At 42.0% G+C, this 20,188-nt stretch overlaps 1 protein-coding gene across 5 annotated transcripts in view; it reads left to right on the top strand.

The window, feature by feature from the left end:
* Window positions 1–20,188, top strand: part of CCNY (cyclin Y) — a 319,561-nt gene that overhangs the window by 245,807 nt on the left and 53,566 nt on the right. For 3 of the 5 annotated variants that reach the window (XM_011956158.1, XM_011956157.1, XM_011956156.1), the window contains 2 exons: window positions 4,365–4,399; window positions 19,695–19,795. In XM_011956158.1, coding sequence (XP_011811548.1) covers window positions 4,365–4,399; window positions 19,695–19,795 — 136 coding nt within the window. Of the gene's footprint in view, window positions 1–4,364; window positions 4,404–12,638; window positions 12,665–19,694; window positions 19,796–20,188 lie in introns of all 5 variants that reach the window. The other 2 variants (XM_011956160.1, XM_011956159.1) reach the window with 2 other exon arrangements.

Genomic DNA, 20,188 nt, shown 5'->3' with positions numbered 1-20,188 from the left:
TTTATTGCCTGTTTTCCTTAAAGAAGCAAAACATGATTATTAATTAATTCAGTTAGACATCAACTCAGAAAACTCCAGAGATTTTGATTGATATGTTATAGTGACCAAAAATACTGAAGTTTTAAAGATGACTGAAACCAGCTATTAGGAATGAGTTGGCATATTGCTTATACCATTACATAAAATAGCTAAAGCATTTTTAATTTCAGAGCTGTACCCACATCAGCCTCAGTGGTTTCAAATTTATTTTAAAGCCAGATTTAGATTTGGGCAATTCTGTCAGTCTTTTCAGGTGATATGCCACTGTAAAATATTCTGCTTATCACTGGGTGTGGTGGTTCATGCCTGTAATCCCAGCGCTTTGGGAGGCCGAGGCAGGCGGATCACTTGAGGTGAGGAGTTCAAGACCAGCCTGGCCGACATGGTAAAACCCTGTCTCTACTAAAAAATACAAAAAATTAGCTGGGTGTGGTGGTGCACGCCTGTACTCCCAGCTACTTAGGAGGCTGAGGAAGGAGAATTGCTTGAACCTGGGAGGCGGAGTGAGTCAGCTTACTTCCCTCCAGCCTGGACAACAGAGCGAGACTCCGTCTAAAAAAAAAAAAAAAAAAAAAAGATTCTACTTATCTTATTCCACCATAGTAATGTCTTGGTTGTGCTCCAGCTAGCTTAGGGGAAAAGGAGTAATTAATTTTAAGGGCACTGAGGGTATCTCAGACAGCTCACAAATTGGTGGAACTGGGTACTAAAAGCCGTTAGGACTAAGGCAGCACCTGCCTTCTGCCCATCTCCCTCTGCCGTGCTTCTCTGCATGGCAGCTGTGTGGGGGGTCCAGGAATCATAAGACACAAAATACAGTCACACTCATGACTGTAACTTACTACAATGCAAGCACATGAGGCAAACTTAGTACAGGGAAGAGGTGCATGGGGCGAGTCCTCGCCCATGGAGCCGCACAGGTTGCACTTCATCCCCCCATTCATAAATGAGTTGTGAAAACACCTGTGGAATGTTGTCAGCCAGGGAAACTCCTGGGTAGAAACCCAGCACCCAGGATTTTTATGGAGGACTGCTTATGTAAGAAGGGTCTGCCTGTTAAGTACCAAAGTTCCAGACTCCCAGAAGGAAATAAACCATACTGTATGCGGCATAGAGCATATTGTTTGTTCAGACAGCTTAGGCACAGTGAGCCACTTTTACCAGTTAGGGAATAATGGAAGGGAACCCTTCTAAATCCAAGTTCCCAGATACCAGCCAAGGGCCAGCCTCGCAACAGGTGCTTTAAGGATGGCAGTCAGATCTGCTGCTTCATTCTTTCCTGCACAGCAGGAGATGAGCCCCCACCCCAGTCTGAAGTTTACACATCATACCCTCAGTTAAGGTTGAGCAGAGCCCTTCGAGTATGTCCCAACTCCAGATTCCCAGGAGAAGGAGTTAGCCCAGAGAGGGTAGAGTGTCCCCCCAATCCAGGCAGGATGGTCAAACTAGTGGGCCACTTGGTCTAACATGGATATCAGGAATTCTCCCCATTTATGTAGGGATAGGTTGTTGGTTTGGGGGCGCAGAAGACACTCCAAAAGCCAGTCGGCCATAGGGATTCATGTGTGGAAAATCTTCTCAGAAACTGTGCAGACTTCATCTGCCGAAGGCCCTCTTATCTTAGAAGGGGCATTACAAAACCACACAGGAAAGTGGCACCTGACTCAGGCCCCAGGAGCCCCAGGTTGCTCTGAGGAAATAGGGTAGTGTGTAGGTGTTCATTTGCATAGAAGCAGTGAATGCCTGAGAGATTCTGTAATAGATGCAGATAGCTTATCCTCAGGTGTTTTGTAATAGTCTTCGTGAACTTTCGTTTTTCTTCACCATTCTGATTGCAGCCAGTTGGAGTTCATGAAAATGACCTGATTCCTCCCTGAGATTGATCCTTGTAGGTGGCAGACAAGAATGGCATGTGTGTTTATAATAGTCTTCTGTGTTTGCTGTAGTTTTTTTTGTTTGTTTGTTTGAAAGCTTTTGTATTAGTCCGTTTTCACACTGCTGATAAAGACATACCCCCAGACTGGGCAGTTTACAAAAGAAAGAGGTTTTAATGGACTTATGGTTCCATGTAGCTGGGGAGGCCTCACAGTCATGGTGGAAGGTATCTCAGGCACGTCTCACATCGCAGCAGACAAGGCGAAGAGGGCTTGTGCCGAGAAACTCCGCTTTTTACAATTATCAGATCTGATGAGACTTATTCACTATCATGAGAAAAGCATGGGAAAAGCATGAGAAAGCATGGGAAAGACCTGCCCCCATGATTCAATTACCTTCCATTGGGTCCCTCCCACAACATATGGGAATTCAAGATAAGATTTGGGTGGGGACACAGCCAAACCATATCAGCTTTCTTGGTCAGACTTATTGAAGGTTATGCATCTCAGCCATTACTTCTGTGTGTGAATATTTCCTAATCTTCTCAATAGTACCCATATAGGAAGCGCTGGTATTTTTTGAGGCATGGATATCTTTCATTTGCTGAAGGCAGGGGCTGATGTAGGGTGTTGAGGTGACCTTAGTATATGCGGTGGTCCCCACAATTGGGAGGCACAAGTCTCTTTTGCACAAACGTATTACTGGGATGCTCTGAGAAGGACTGTCATCTCAGAATATTGTGGGTACCCTGTGAGTTCTGTGGCCCATGTAGAAAGGATTTCCAGATCCCTTCAGTCAGTGGGAAATCACCATAGAATTATCATCATATCCCTGTCCTTGGCTGCATGCATAATAGTTTAGTATAAATTGATTTAAAGAAAACACACACGTGCATGCACACACTGTGTGTATGTATGTATGCATGCATGCATGCATGCATGCATGCCAGGAAGTTAAAACCCAGAGCTTCCAGCCAGACCATCCTGTTTGTTTTGCTATGGTTTACATGTGGATGCTTCCTTGGAGTCAGGTAAAATGTAATCCCTCTGCCTCCATGCTATGCATAGCAGACCAGTTTGTCACTGCCGTCTGTGCACTCATGTTCTTTGTGTGGTAGTCTGGCCTCAGGCATGGCCAGGGTACCCTGTCCTGTGACAGCAGGGGGCTGATTGCCTGCACATCGGTCCATCGAGCTACCTTCTGTGTGTCAGTCTCTTTTTAAAGTGCCCAACAGTATCCTCAGACAAATTTTTGCTTTTGCATTTTTGCTTTTGTTATCTTTGAGATATCAAGGGTGGAAAGCAGCATTCATTCCAGAGAGGACAAGATTTCTATGGAAAAGAGAAGTGTTTTTTTGTGAGCCTAAGAACAGCGTATGAGTGTTAGAAAAACAGTTCCATCATCCCTCCAACAGATCAGCAGGAAGGCTTTCAAAACAGTAGTGAATCTGCTTTGTGGGGGCATGGACTGTAAGGAGAAAACCTTCCTCTATCTTTTGTACACTGTTGTTTTAGGGTACTCCAAGATAACATTGTTGATTCTTGGGGACCTAGGATGTTATCTCCTTGAAGGAAACCTATTTTTCATGTCTTTTACAGTAACGAATAAATGTGTTGATGGATTAATCTGTACCCACAAAATGAGCCTTCAGAAAAGAAAATGCAAAGTTCAGTGATACTAGGTTATTGCAAGCTCTTCGTGTTCCCTGTGACTGACCCTTCTACCTCTCTGGGGCTGCAGGCTTCCATTCTGAGAAACATTGGTGTCTGGGGACACTGGAGGCTGAGCTGCTCAACACAGGCCATGCGTACAGACAGCAGTGTGAGAAGCCACCTTGTTAGAGCAGTATCAATTATGGTGACCTCTGTCAGCCTTGTGGGGTTGGTGGGGGTGGGTGCCACAAGGAGCTCCAGGGGCCTCCCAGACAGAAGCCCACTGTATTCACCAGCACCCAGCATGGAGAATAATGGGTTTCCATGATAAGTAACGCCGCTGATGTACGTCGTCTTCCTGGATCTCAATGCTTTCTAGATGTTGTTATTTATATTTCCCTTATATGCTGTGGAGCTTTATGGGTCTGGTAGGGTTGGGAATAAATAGTCCTATTATTTATTAATTATGTTAAACTAATAGATGCATATGAGTTTCATGATGGTTACTAATTACTTTTTTATTCAGTTAATGGAATCTGTTACCCCTTAATTGATTTCAGCTGCAGTTATATTGTTAGGGTGCTGTTGTTTAAATGGGTGTATATTTCCCTTTGTGAGCCAAGTTCATTCAGATCTGCATTTGTGCAGGTCCCATATTCTTATGTTTGATAAATGAGCAAGTGGGTATGCTGGTTGGTGGAAGGATGGGACCATGACACAGGGGCCCAGTCCTCAGCCACCTGCCAGGGGTTGGCATGCAGGCATGTAACATTTCTGTTGCATCTTTTGTTTTCACAGTGAGAGAAAAACGCAAGAGTCTCTTCATTAACCATGTAAGTGAAGCTGTCTCCCTGTGTTTTTCATAATGACTGTACGGTATGAAGAGCTGAAATAACAGTGTCTGTGATGGTTGAAAATGGCTCATGTGCTTTGTAGATACTTGGAAGAATGTTGCAGTGTACTTATGCTTAGTTTGGTTTGTAATTTGACAAGCATTACTCAGTATTTGTCCACTGTCCAAATATTTTTCCAGAAGCCCTAGACCACTATTGTTCATGAGATGATGTGTGTGAACAATAACATCTCAAACATCACCCAGCAAGTCCAAGCGAAAGGCACTTCTTTTTAATTTTGAATCCTTTCCTTTCTCTACCCTCACCCCCAAATTACTCTTTCTCTCTTGTAGCTCAGTTTCATTTGAATAAACACGTAATTGTTTTCCATGAGGCTCTCTGTCTCCACACTTGACTCTTCCCATTTGTTGTTTGTGGGTCCAGTAGAGTCTGCATGTTCTTCTGATGCTCCAAGAAAGAAGATAAACTTGGTAACACTAAATTAAGAAAGGATGTTCAAACATTTGGCTGTAGTCTTTTGGCCATTCTTAGCCATGTCTCCCTCCCCTGGTGGCCAGGTGCAGGTGCCCCGTTGAGAGACTTTATCCCTCTTCCTTCCTTGAGCAGAGGTGTAGTTGGCTGGCTGCAGCGCATACTCCACACCTTATGTACCAGGCAAGTCCTAGCCACCCCTTCTTAGAAATATGCCCCTTTAGGAAAGAAAACTCTCCGAGAGGTATGGAATGATGAAACAGGTGTAAATTATCAAAATAAGTATGCTCTAAGTCCTCATTCTAAAAACAGAACCATACAAGGGTCTTTCTCAGGACTTTTAGACTGTCTGCATCTGTGTATTTGCAGATCTTGAAATACTTATTCCTAAAACTGTGTATTAAAGAGACTTAAAGCCATAATATTGTATTCTCTGCCCTTTGAAAATATGGACAAAATGCAGTTGGGAAGAAATTCATAAGCTGTGCTCTTACACTTAAGGGACGTGATGCTATGCCCATAGGAGATTGATAACTTCTTTGTAGTCAGTGTTAATATATATGCACATATACAGTTTCTAGGGGTCAGAGGGCTTATAATTTTTAGCAGATTCTTAAAGCAATCTGTGACCTTTTCCCTCAGCCCCTTAAATTTCAAAACATCCATGTAAAGCACCTTTGAAATTGCAATCTGTGTCGTGAGGAAAATATGAAAATTGCGATGCCTTTTTTTTTTTTTAAAAGCAGTATATACCTGGATACAAAAATTCGAGCGATTGGAACAAATTCTCTAAATCCTTGCTTCCATTTCTTTGCCTGCTGGGTGCACTTGAATGCTTTCCTACTCATTACACTCATTAGCATGCCTGCCAAGGAGCTTGCAAGGGAAAGGGAAGAGCTGGAACTGCATCCAGGCCATCTTTCCTGTTCACTGCAGCTCCATGGAAGGTGCATTGAAGAAATAGGAGGATAGGAGTTTGTGCCGCTCTGTTCTCATTGCGACTGATGATACAGAGGTGTGCTCCCACAGTTCTAACCTGCATACCTCTTTTAACACCCCTGCCCTCCACCCAGGCACACACCTAACCTTGCCATTTTGTGTCCTTTACAGTCCTAGCATCTGCCACACACTTGAGTACACACTTTCTGCACCCAGCACGTGGATTAGAATGGGAGGTCATGCGTTCTCATGCACGATAGCTTCTAAAACCCAGCCCAGCATTCAAACCTCTGTAAAATCACATCTGATGACACAGAGTGAAATTGCACAGTTGTTGAGATCTATGCAAATACACCTATTCGTATAGAAAAGAAATCTGGGTGCTAAGTTTCTTGTATAACAAATGACCCTGTAACAAGGAGCACGACCCTCCAAACTGTGAACAGACCTCACTGCAAATGAGCGCCATCAGTCCTGCCACACTGGGAAAAGCCGTGGGAGTGTGCCAGTCCAATCAGCTGAAATATCATTTGAGTGAAATTACCTGCAGATTCAATTAGGCTAATAAAGCAGCTGTACTTTGCAGGTTTTGAAACTTGGGAATAGTAAGTTAGAACGGTGGAGAAAAGACGAGCAATAATAATAATCAGTACCATCTGCTGAGTGCTTTAAAGCGTGTGTGCCAGGCTCTGCTGTAATTGGTTTAATGGACGCATTTAGTTAGCACAATGGCCGTGCTAGGTTGCTATAATTCAGTATTGCTATTTTACAGATGAGGAGACCGAGGCACAAAGAAGTTAGCCAAGTAGACAGTGGAGCCTAGGTTGAGTTCCAGGTGGTCTGCTTCAGCACCCCATTTAGCTCGCATCCTCTGTGCTCCTCAGATAATGACACTGGTTCCCGTGTGACAGAGGTGGTTTAGCTTGCTTATCTGAAGTTAGAGATAACATTTGTAATTAAATTTGTGTGGCACAGTCTCTAGGGTTCATTTCTGAATATGGATCTCAACTAAAATTTATCATTTAGTCTGTTACTGAACTCTGGAGTGACAGTTATTTTTCACCCTTATTATACCATTTCATTTTTTATTTGCCTTATTGTGAGGGAGGTTGTTTCTTTAATTTCTCTTTCAAGTTTTGAAGAACCCACTTAGTGCATGTTGCTAAGATAACCTACAAAGAGGTTACTATTTAAAAGAAATGAATACAGTTGTGTAGGTAAGCCATTTAAGGCAAGGTGGGTGTTCACCTCTACTCCCAGGACCATGATAACTGCAGGGGAACTAACCTCCTCCAGGTGGAGAAAAGTAGAGCTTTTCTGGTTTCAAACAACACACATGAGCAAGTGAAAAGAGTGGGCTTTGACCCAGGACATTCTCCAGGGAATGGGGCAGTAGAGAATGGAACCCCAGGCTAGAAAATGAGAGGGGCCTTTAAGTGGCTCAAAACAGCCAAGAGAGACTCAGAGGATTAGTGAAAGGAGACCACTTCTCAAGGAATTATTACAGGTTTTAAAGCTTGAAACCATTTGAAAATAAACCACTTTGGATGTTTTGACAGCAAGTTCAACCAGGGTGAATTATAAAGGTTAATATTCTAATCAACACCTATGTTTTAGATGTAAATAAAGTGAACAGTTATAGGAAGCTTTTGTGTTTTTTGTTTGTTTGTTTGTTTGTTTTGAGACGGAGTCTCTCTCTGTCCCCGAGGCTGGAGTGCATTGGCACAAACTTGGCTCACTACAACCTCCCCCTTCCGGGTTCAAACTATTCACCTACCTCAGCCTCCCAAGTAGTTGGGATTACAAGCATGCACCACCATACTCGGCTAATTTTTGTATTTTTAGTAGAGACAGGATTTCGCCATGTTGGCCAGGCTGGTCTCGAACTCCTGACCTCAGGTGTTCCACCCACCTTATTAGCTTCCCAAAGTCTGGGATTACAAGCATGAGCCACTGTGCCCAGGTAGGAAAATTTAATGCATATGAAAGATATACGTATTTTTAAAAGGCTGTGTAAAGGACTTTATTTAAAGTGTATACTTTGTTTAAAATTTGCTGACGTTTTGACTTTGCTTTTTTTTTTTTCAAAGGTTAGCTATTTTTATGAATCTTTTAATTAAAGTGTAAAAATATTTGATTATAGATTGTGGGTGACATTGTAGGTGGTTGGAGTTAATAATCACTCCTGAAAAAAAAAAATCACTCCTGAAACTCAGAGAGAATGCATGCTTTTTACCTTAGCCTAACTTTTCTATGATTATCTTCCTGCTACCTGGTGATAGCATACCAAAAATGAATGGATTATTCTAAGAAGTTAAAAAAAAAAAGGTATGAAAACAGAACGAATCAGAAGTTGAATAGCCAGCTTCCTTTGTCTTGTTTGCCATAGGTGCACTTTGAAACAAGAAAACCAGACTGGGGATTATGTGTAGTGTCATCCTCAAATAAACCAAAGCATTTGTCTCAACACTGAGTCTGGTGATAGTTCAGGAAACTTTGTGAGTAAGTAAAGCAACTAGGGAGTGTTACTTATCAGCTAAGCAAGAGTCACATTATTAGCAGGACTTGGAGCCAAAAGAACTTTGTTCAAGCCCTCATTCTGCCACCTGCTAATTGGGCAGTCTTGGAAACATCTTGAAATCTCAGTTCTCTTATCTCCTAGGATGGGTCATAATTTCAGACCTACTTGACTCAAAGAAGGTAATGATTTGCAGCCTAATTATAACACCATATACGTATGTTGTATTATTATTACCCATTGGAGTTTAGGTAAATTTGATTTGATTTTCAAAGTTCAATATCAAAACTGATGAAAGTCTTGCTGGTATTTTGAGTATGGATATAGTTTTTTCATAATCATTAAGACCAAGATTTTCTGGGACGAGTATATTCTGTTCAGCTCCCTTTGGGGAATACTGACTTGAATAGTTTGCTGCTTTTAATGTAGTTCAGTTCCAAATCAGTTTCTGCCTTTTAGTTTTGAGTGAGGTAGGAATAGGATTCCTTGTAAAATGGTGTCTATTCTGGTTATAAGCTTCATCTGTAAGTCATAAAAGTCAAGTAATACAGTGAGCTACATCTGGGAACTGAAATTTAAAACATTTTAATCTTGCTTTTGCCTCTGGAAGATTTACTTTTTTTTTTTTTTGAGACGGAGTCTCGCTCTGTCGCCCAGGCTGGAGTGCAGTGGCGCGATCTCGGCTCACTACAAGCTCCGCCTCCCGGGTTTACGCCATTCTCCTGCCTCAGCCTCTCGAGTAGCTGGGACTACAGGCGCCCGCCATCTCGCCCGGCTAGTTTTTTGTATTTTTAGTAGAGACGGAGTTTCACCGTGTAGACCAGGATGGTCTCGATCTCCTGACCTCGTGATCCATCCATCTCGGCCTCCCAAAGTGCTGGGATTACAGGCTTGAGCCACTGCGCCCGGCCAAGATTTACTCTTAATAGAAAGAGAGTTTATTGAGCAGCTGCTGAGTTAGCATCAGTGCCATATGCTTGGAGGATGTGAAAGAAGACTCAGTTTTAAAATATCAGTAAAAATTTAAAAAATCCAGTAAGATTAAAGAAATCCAGCTTTTACTTTGAAATAATTTCAAATTTATAGAAAAGTAGCAGCAATAATTGAGAGTACAGGATTTTCATGTCACTAAAGGAACCTTAGATACCCTGGTTGTCAGACCTCCTGTTCTGCTTCACCCAGGGATGTTGAAATGGGGTAGATATTTTGTTATTTTCTCTCTTCTTTTTGTTTTTTCTTCTTCTTTTTGTGGAATGTTTAGAAATGATAATGTTACACATGGAAATACTGATACGTTGAGAAGCTTGTGTAGGACATCAATTCCTTGAGTGTATTGGTTATGTCTGTGGAGGACTGTATCTTTTCTTACCTCTTTCTGTTTCTTCTTCCCTTCCTTCATGCTGTCACTCTTGTTACGAGGCACAAAGGAAGTGGCACTTATAAAGTGTAATGGCCCATTCAAATACAGGACAGCTGACAGGTGAAATTGCTTCCCTAGTGCCTTTGTGGAAGGTCATTTTGAAAGCTACGTTGTCCTTGTTAAGACACCCAAGTGAAGGGGCCACTGAGCTGATGTTACGATTTATCCTGGTAACTCATGGTGTGTTCTCCGTGGAAGTTTCTATGTTGGAAGCCCTGATCTTTTGTATATAGTGTTAGGATCTCATCCCTTAATTAGCCAGCACAAATTCTTGACCACAGCTGCCTGTTTTTCACATTGCTCAGACACTGCTATGTGTGGGGAAGGAGCTGTTCTCATTATTTAGTCAGTCACTGACCCTTGGTTCCATTGCTGCCATTCCTGGGGTCAGGGGAAGCACAACCACTCCTGCTAGCTGGGCAGGCACTGAGTGCGTCTTCGCTGTGCATTCTACTTGTCACTTCATTGCTCTCCTAACCTCCTCAGTTTTCAACTTCATCACCTTGCTCAGGGACTTCTGGAGTAGAGAGAAGAAAGGAATCAAGTGAAGCCTTGAAGGAGCATTGTATTTGAAGCAGGAACTTTGTCAGAAAAGCCCTTTAAGAAGCAGACTCTGTTACCCTTAGCCTTGTGTTATAATCTATTCTTTGACTTTATAGATACATATATATGTATGTGTGTGTATATATACGTGTATATATATATATGTGTGTGTGTATACATATGTATATTTTAACTTTTATTTCAAACTTACAGAATAATTACAATAATAAGAATAATAATAATACAGAAAACTCTCATCTACCCTTTAGCCAGATTCATCAGTTTTAAACCAGTATTCTCTCACATTCTGCATATCCTTGGTCATTGTCCTTTATTATTTTTTCTGAATTGTTTGGAAGTAGGTTGTCTGCATTCTGCCTTTTCTCCCTAATACTCCACTGTGTGTTTCCTAAGATCAAGGCTGTTCTCTGTGTAACCACAATATTGTCAAAATAAAGAATTTAACATTGATATGTTTCTTCTAATTAACTGACCATATTCCAGCGGTGTTAAGTGGCTGTGTAATGTCCACTACAGTGTGTTTGTCTGTGGTATGGGTTTCACTCCAGGCTGACACATGGCATTTAGTTGGCATGTACCCTCGATGTCCTTTAATCTGGAGCAGATCCTAGGCCTTTCTCAGTCTTTCAGGACATTGACACTGTTGGAAGAATACAGGGTCAGGTTTTTTTTTATTGTTTTGTTTTTGTTTTTTTAAAATAATAACGTAATGTTTCTCATTTTGGATTTGCCCGAAGGATTCAGTTAAATAAACATTTACAGCCAGAGTACTACATGTAGTGTTCCCTTGCCTTTTTCAAGGCATCAAATCGAGAGGCAGGCAGTATCATCTGACTCTTGTTGCTGGTGTTGATTTTAATCACTGGACAAGGTGCTGCCTGGATTCTCCACTGTCTGTTTACTCATTTTCCCTTGGCAACTAACAAGCAGTCTCTGGGCAGGTACTTTAAAACCATGTAGATACCCTGCGCTTTATCCCCACCCCCAGATTTAGCATCTGTTGATCAGGCTTACCTGAACCAATCTTTATTATTTTTGGTCACAGAATGGTGGTTTTCCAACCCTGCCATACTTCCTCTCCCTTTGTCAGTAGGTGTTCTGCTTCAAGGGAGAGCCTTCTCTTCCCATCTGTCCATCTGTTTGTCCATCCAGCCATTTTCAGTACAGATTCCTGGATTTCTGCTTTTCCAGTGATACTTAGTTCATGCCTCTGCTAAAATATTTTGATGCTCAAACTGTCCTAGATTTGGGTAGTGGCAGTCTTTTGACACTGGTTTTGTGTTCTTGTGACATGCTCCATCCTTTCATTTTGTTTTGAGAATTCCTTTGCTCTTTGGCACAATAAGATATTCCAGGCTCATCTTGTACCTTTGCCTCAACCCTGGATAGCCATTTCTCTAGGGAGTCCTGATTCCTTTTAGTGGCAAATGGTACTGGAACCAAGGTCTCGCCACCATGTGTGCTCATTGCTGCTACGGTGTTATTGCTTCTAGGCCCATTTAGCAGGTGTAGCTAGGAAACAGACATTTCAGAAATCATGAATTACTTTAAATTTCCAATTCCAGTCTATCCCATAGGGTTTTTTCTTGACCTTGGCCTTTGATTTTTTAATTTCTAATGGAAAACTTATTTTTTAAAGTAAGTTTTATTGATATGCAATTAACATGTAAAATTCACCTTTTAAAAATGTACAGTTCAGTAGTTTTTAGTATAACCACAGATGTGTGCAACCGTCATCACAGTCAATTTTAGAACATATTCATCACTCCCAAAAGAAACCCTGTACCCATTAGCAGTCATTCCTACTCCTTCCCCTCCCCGACTAGTCTACTGTTTGTCTCCGTAGATTTGTCTATTTTGGATATTTTATATAAATGTAATCATATAATGCATAGCCTTTTTTGAGTGACTTCTTTCACTTAGCATAATGTTTTCAAGGTTCATCCATGTATCTCAGAACTTCATTGCTTTTTATGGCCAAGTACATATCGACAGAGCAGAATTCTACCATAAAGTTGGCATTTTCCAGTTTTTGTTCTGAGATCCAAAGTTGGTTTGTTTTCTCGCTTTCATAGAGAATGATTTGGTTCACCTGTGTTCTTAACTCCATGGTCATTTGCCTTCTACTTTAGTCTTGCTGTAAAAAATCGATCCCACTAAAAGCTGTACCCTTTTTTGAGGGGTGGGGGAAGGGGGACAGAGTCTTACTCTGTTACCCAGGCTGGAGTACAGTGATGTGATCTTGGCTCACTGCAACCTCTGCCTTCTGGATTCAAGTGATTCTGCTGCCTCAACCTCCTGAGTAGCTGGGATTACAGGCACTCGCCACCATGTCCAGCTAATTTTTGTATTTTTAATAGAGACAGAGTTTCACCATGTTGGCCAGGCTGGTCTCAAACTCCTGACCTCAAGTGATCCAGCTGCCTTGGCCTCCCAAAGTGCTGGGATTACAGCCATGAGCCACTGCGCCTAACCTGCACCTTCTTTTTCTTTCTGTGGAACATTAGTTTGTGAACACTTTGAGGTCAGAGAGGAAGATTTTTTCATAGTTTTGCTTTTTGTCTTTGTGTCTCCGTGACCCCTGGTGGTCTTGGAAAAGTGATGATGATGCTTTCCTGTCTCCCAGCCTGGTGCCTTCCACGTGTGGGCATCCCCCTGTGAGCACGCCTGCTCTTGCTGATCAGTGCTCTGGGTTTCACAGACTTCAGAATTCCACACAAAGTTCTTGAATTCCACTCCACCCTGTATTAGCTGTGTGAATAAGGCAAAGACACTTCTGCAAAATGAGTGGCCTTTATGGTTTCATGGAGACTATCTGTGAGCTGGGAGTTCAGCAGGTGGCAGGTGTGATCCTGCAACCCAGCCTCCCCTCCACTTCTGCACTCCAGCAGGCCTTTCGTTCATTCCTAGTCAAGGTATGCCAGTGCAAATGTCCTTTCTCTGTGGCCCAAGGAGGCTGCAGACCGAAACCTGCCTCCTTTATCAAGATCATAGTTTGCCCTCCTTAAGATTAAAAAAAATTGTGGAGCTTTCATATTTAGAGATTTCACTTATATTACTTCCTTTCACAAACTTTTACTGCTTATTTTCCTCTAGTAATATTACTTCATTTTATTTATTTATTTGTGAGACAGGGTTTCACTCTGTCACTCAGGGTAGAGTGTAGTGGCACAATCATGGCTCACTGCAGTCTTGACTTCCTGGGTCCAACCCATCTTCCCGCCTCAGCCTCCTGAGTAACTGGCACCACAGGCATGCATCACCACACATGGCTAATTTATTTCTCTTTTTTGTAGAGATGAGGTCTTGCTGTATGGCTCAGGTTGGTCTCGAACTCCTGGGCTCGATTGATTCTCCCACTTGGGCTTCCCAAAGTGCTGGAATTATTGGCATGAGCTACCATGCCTGGCCCTTACATTATTTAATGCTTTTTTTTTTTTTTTGATCCTAACAAACCTTTCTAGGAAGTAAGACCGTCATTGAAAATGGGAAGTTAAAGCCTAGAGACTCTTAAGTGTTAAGTGACTTAATATTTATTGAGTTCATCTACGTGCTAAGTACTTTACAGGTGTTACTCCTCATAGCACCACAATGAAGGGCAGGTTCTGTATCTGAATTTTATAGATGAAGACATTGAAGCTTAGGGAGGCTAAGCTTAAGGTGATAGGCTTATGCATTTTAATTGATTATGAAAGGGGGTACTATTATTGGTTATTCTAGGACAACAGGGATAAACTGCGGCTGTCCCGATCAAGCCAGTATGTGTGATTGTCCTCTGTAAGTAACTTGGCCACGTTTACACAACTCATCAGTGGCAGAGCTGCAGCCCAGCACTGAGCTTTCTGACTCCACTGTGCTGCCGCGCTGCGGCCTTGTCCACGTGAACTTGGCTCCTTGATCTGCCTGCCATGCCCCATTTTGTGTGTTCTGCATGTGTCAGCATTTCATTGTCCAGTGGTGCAGGCCCCTGTCGCCAGCTCATTGCCACACATCATGCCCCTTTCTGCCGTAACACAGCTGCTGTGGCCACACTGTGGTCTCCCTCACAGAGGATCCTGTGTCGTCATGGAGGTAGATGACTTCCCACCTTTAGGAGAAGTGAGTACTCTAGTCCCGAGATGGAGCTGTTCTTCATTTGCTGATTCAAGAAAATTATCCAGTCTGTACCTCCAAGACACCTGCAGTCTAGACCCTAGAGACACATAGAAAACTGAGCCAGAAACGACAATGGAGAGTGACTGGTGCTGTGGAGGGCGAACATGGGCATAGAACACACAGAGGGGTGCCCAGCCCAGGTGGTCTGGTGGTGGTGGGAAGGCATCTAGAGGAAGCACTGTCAGCAGAGTGCTGAAGGATGAGTGGAGTCAGGGAGGGGAAAAGGTCTTTAGGGTATTATATGAGAAGGTTTAGGAGAGAACAGCTCAAGGGAAGGGCTGCAGAACCTCAGGGAGGGAGGCACGGACTTGGAAGTCAGACAAACATGGCTTTATGCTCTGGTGTCTTAGATTTGATGTTGGAAATGCTACTTCATTTCTCTGATCTCCTTATCTTTAAAATGGCAATTCTACCTGCATTGCAGGGCTCTAAATGTTTGTGAGCTCTAAATGAATACACATAAAGTAACCCAGAACACTGTGGGCTCATCCTTGATGGCCATTAAATAAAACTGGCCATTGTTCCTTTCATCTTTGAATTATGTCCAAGTGTGGTGTGCAGGGAAGGAGGAAGTGAACAGTGAACCTGGAGAGATGGAGAGTTGACGAGAGTTGACTCGTGTGCCTCTCCCCAGTGGAGAACCTCAGAACCATCTAGGCAGGGAGGTAACACGATCTGATTTGCTTTGTATTAAGATGACAGTAGCACTTAAAGAATGGTTTGGAGAGGAGTGAGCCTGGAGGCAAGGTGGTTACTGCAGTGATACAGGTGAGAGACCATGTGGCTTTCATATACCAGATAGTGGCTAGAGGGGTGCAGGGTAAAGGATCGTGTGAAAGTGTGCTTGGAGTAGAATTGATAGCACTTGATACAAGGAAACCAACAGAAAGGAAAATGAGGATTTCTGGTTTTAAGCCATTACAGTTGATTAGAGGAACAAATTAGTTTGGCGTTTGAGGTGCCCATGAGGAATACTGAGATGGAGGGGTCAACCAGGCAGTAAGTAGTGAGCTCAGAACAGAAGTTGGGGCCAGAGAGGAGAGATTTGGGACTCAACAGAGGGCAGAAGGAAGTTGAATTAATGAGAGCGGGTGAGAGTCCCCTGGGAAAGTGTTTAGAAGAAGACGAAAAGATCATCACATCTAAGGAAATTCAGAGAAGCAGAGTCCGCAAAGGGACTGAGACTGAGTGGCTGGAAAGATGGGAGAAAGCAAGGAGGAAACCCCAGAAAGAAAAAAACTTCAGTTCAAATATCAGATTGGTAGGAGGACTGCAGAGGACCCATCTGCATAGCAGACTTAGAGATTTTTGTGAATGGGGAGGAAAGATTTTTGTGAGCCAGTTTGGAAAGACATTTTGAAGAAGCCAAGGTACTAATTAGTTCTGGCCTGAAGAGAGTTAGGGCTTCTACTCCAGGTAGAGGGAGGTATGACCGATTTGCCAAGGAACAAGAGGCAAGAAAGTGAGGGGACGCTGCCTGGTGGCCTCTGGGTTCTGTGACTCGAACTCCCTGTGGGGAGCTCAGCATGGTGATGGGTGGAGGGTTTGAGGAGATGATGCGGGTGGGAGCAGTTGAAATAGTTGGGAGAAAGATTGGGGTCATTGTGGAAGGTCCAGTGGAAGTCTTATCTCTGCTTCCTCCTTCTCTTCATCCTGCACTTTGATTGTATGTTTGTGTGTGCATGTACATGTGCATATCCATGTATCTTTGTATCTGACATACATCAGTATTGGAATTATCTAAGGGGATAATCACATTATTTGGGACACATGATAACTCTTCAATAAAATCTTCTTAAATATGTCATTCAGCAATTTTCATATATTAGTGGACCTTGATGTAAATCACATTTTGTACTGTAGACATTGTGTGAATATGTGGGCTAAATGAACTTGCTTCAGTCTAGCTCTAAAATTTTATTATTCTGCATATTCGTAACTTAATCTGTAAGGTTCACATTATTTCAAAGATATAAATTTTATTTCTTTAGAATAATTCATAATTGGGCTTCTCACTCATCAGGCTCCTCTTCTAAGCAGTTCGTGGTTGACTCTATAGTATCTGTGCTCTCGCTAAGACACTTGCTGTTTTTGGGACAATCTTTCTAAGTTGTCTATAGGGTGATGTCCATCGTTTGCAAGTAAAACATTGCCTTAGGCATTTCCTTTTATGTTTTTCCAAAATGTTGTAAGCATTAGGCATAAAGAACATCCCTGTTGCTTTGTTGACCTGTTTAACGCAGTTTCTACTTAACGATTACCAACAGGTGCTTTCCACATGCTCGCCCTGCTCAAGGTGCTTTACAAATACTAACTCGTGCACTCCTTCTGATAGACCCATGAGGTAGGGTCTGTCATTTTCATCTCTGTTTTACAGCTAAGAAAACTGAGGGACAGAGAGGAGGCCAGGTAACTTGCCCAGGCCACACAGCTAGTTATGTCCAAGTCAGATTGACTGCTAAGAGTCGTGCCCTGCTGTTTCTCCAGCGCATCACTTTGCCATGTCATTTACTAGCAAAGATGGGAACCTAAGTGGCAGGGTCTGTGTGTGCGCACGCACACACATGTACCAGCATACTAGTGTTTTCAGAATCATGGAGCAATACATTAACAAAAACATTTTGTGTAACATTGAGAACTACCTGACACGTGTGCTTATGAAAACTATCGAATTAGAGTGCCCTGTTCTGAGTGATGTGCCTCTGCCGCGTCCAGAGGCCAAGCATCAGTCAGTTGTTGGATAGTACCACACAGCAGGAGGTGTTGTACTTTCCTCCACCACACCCTGAGAGAACCAGTTCAACAACAACAACAACAACAAAAACCAGCAACAACCCTGGGGTCAGGAGCGTTTCTGGTGGAAGGATTACAGCTATTTCAGCTTTTTAGTGATGTGGGGTTCAGATTAAGTGAAGTTCACATTCTGAGAGTCTTGTAGTCCTAACAGTCAACAAATGACTTAGTGCCTAAATGGTCTTTAGAGTGTTGAGATACTCTGAAACTAAAATCTTTATAACTCAATACTTGGGATTTTTATTCAGTTTCAAAGTTATTAAATAGTTTAAAAGCTGGCTTGGCATCCCCCTGGGGTCGAGGGCTTTGGCAGATCAGCCCTTAGTTCTGGGATGCTCAGACCCGCACCTGGGACAGTCCTCAGGCCAGGGCAGGGTCCCTTTGTGTGGCTGGCTTTGAGTTAACTCTCTGAACCTTAGGGACGGTGCACACAGAGGGGTGTCCTGCCCATTAACTTACAAAGGGTACTTCCTAGATTATGATGGGATATTCTCTGTATCCTGAGAGGTCCCATGACCCCGTGTATCGCTCTTCTTTCCCTGACTTCATGGCTTATATTTTCTTAGGGAAACCATTTATTCTTTGCGAGCCCTGTTACATTTTAATCGGGAAGGAGTTTGCATCAGAGGAAACAATTGAAACCCCACAAGAAACACAAATGAAATATTATTGTCCTTTTCCTTCGTTGTTAGGATTTCTAAAGTTATCCCATATCTCTAAAAATTTATTAACACCAGAAAAAATTTAATTACTGGCTTTTAATGTTAAATATAGTGTCTGTGTTAAAGACAGATTTTTGTTTGTAGTAGATTTTACATCTGTAGGAAAAATTCCCTAAGCATTTTTAGTTTATTACCTATAGTAATAGCTGTTTAATTAGAGTCTGAGGCTTTAGTATGTCTTTTATGACTTACATGTGATTGCTACAAGAGTTTAAAAAGAGGAAGAGAATTGTTTTTAATGTCTGGATTGTCTTAATGAAATGTGATTCATTTAATAGATGTTAAATGCCGTGTGAAAACTGACATTTGACTTGAGATTTGAATTTCACAAGCGTTCTCTATGCCCTGTCTCCATACAGGCACTTGAGAGTGTAAGCCTAAGGAAAGAACCCTGGGGAGAGGCCTTAGCTTCTGAATTTCCTGGTTGTGGTTCTTTCCTTCTGACCCGGGTGCCGTTGATGTGAGACTGGGGCTCTGGGGGTTAGGATGCTTCAGCAGCGCAGTGCTGTCTAACTGTGATTTAAGAAATTGGAACCCCAAAGAAGTAACTAGTATAATTTATCTAGTTTTGAGAAGAGATTCTGTTTATAACGTTGTTTATATATTTCTCAGGCTGCCTCACATTTTCCTTACTTTATTACTGAGGAAATCTTATTAAATGGGAAATAAACTTTAAGATATTGAACAGGGCATTTGGTCTCTAACATTGAGGCTTCCTTTACTAAATTCGTGAACTGTGTATACCAGGGTATGTTGCAGGCAGCCAGGTCAGGCATACGATATTGGGATCCCCAAGGAATTGTTGGTTTTTTTGTTGCTGAAAATGACACTCAGACATTCAACATAGCATCAGGCACGTGGAAACTTGTTTGCATAGTTTAATTTTTTTTCTAGTTTGCTTTTGATCAGGAGCTATCCAGATTGATGTGTACTTATCATATTGCCTGATTGTTGCCAGAAATCTATTTAGTGTTCAGCTAGGTGTTATCAGTGTGTGCTATAAATTCTATTTACTTCACCAGTACCTTCTAGAAGAAATTCTGTTCTAAAGTTCTCCAAAGAGCCCAGCACTTGTACAATTATGAAAGAACCTGTCATAAGACCCCACAAAGAACTACCTAAAGGTCATTCATTGGTTGTATTTTCAAAAGTATCAGATAATCTTCCCCTTTAAAACTTATTTTGTCCTTAACAAAGCAGTATTTTTTCATTATAACTTTACCTGCTGAAATTCAAGCAGATTAATCAGGAGATTCTAAATTAACATTGGTTGCATTTTCCATGGCCCCTAAATCAACTGTATTTCAAGAGTAAGGAAAGTGGGTACAGTGGACACTTGTCTTGATCTTATGCATAAAACCAGGCCACCATCTAAATTGCAGGCTTTTGTTAGTGTAGTAGATCCCATGTTTCATATAAGCCATGGGGCAGGTGATTTTTGTGGACTCTGAAACATACTTTTTGATGCTTGATTGCAAGAGTTTACTGTTCTCCTGATGCAGGAAGTTAGGGACTAGGCATGGTCCTGGTGACTTTTATATATGGAAGAGCAAGGAAGTTCATTTTATGAATAAAGTGTTTTTGTACTGTTCTTGGTGGTAATGTTGACATTTTCTTCCTAAGACATTTTTCCTCTGTGGTCTTATCTCAAGTTAAGGGGGTGATGTTAATCTTGTTGCTGTTGTTTTCTAGCATCCTCCAGGACAAATAGCAAGGAAATACAGTTCCTGCTCCACCATTTTCCTAGATGATAGCACAGTCAGTCAACCAAACCTCAAGTATACAATTAAATGGTGGGTATATGGATGGTTTTTTCTTTCTTTGTTTTTTTAAACTTAACTGAATGCTTTTTCTGTTCCTTAACCTGACAGCTAAGCTGGTTGGTTGTGGGGTCTGAGAGTGATAAGATTGGATGGGTGGGAGTGGGGGTAGCACTGATAATTCAGGAAATCTTTTCAAAAAATGATTTTGGTAGTTAAATGTGGGGTATTTGAAATATTTTTACATATTTACATTAAAGGACCAGAATTTTAAAGTATTTTAAATGTAGATAACTTAAAATGTATTTTTGATTTTTGTTCATGCTTTCTACCCTTGCACTTTTTATTGAAGCCATCCTGGCATAACTCCACTAACTTTTTACCTTCTAAGTTAGAAATGTGTTGTCTGGGCCAGGTGCGGTGGCT

Source organism: Colobus angolensis, unplaced genomic scaffold, assembly GCF_000951035.1.
Source record: "Colobus angolensis palliatus isolate OR3802 unplaced genomic scaffold, Cang.pa_1.0 Scaffold41, whole genome shotgun sequence".
NCBI classification, from domain to species: domain Eukaryota; kingdom Metazoa; phylum Chordata; class Mammalia; order Primates; family Cercopithecidae; genus Colobus; species Colobus angolensis.
The sequence above is the reverse complement of the archived record's forward strand: the minus strand, read 5'-3'. Positions and strand labels throughout refer to the sequence as shown.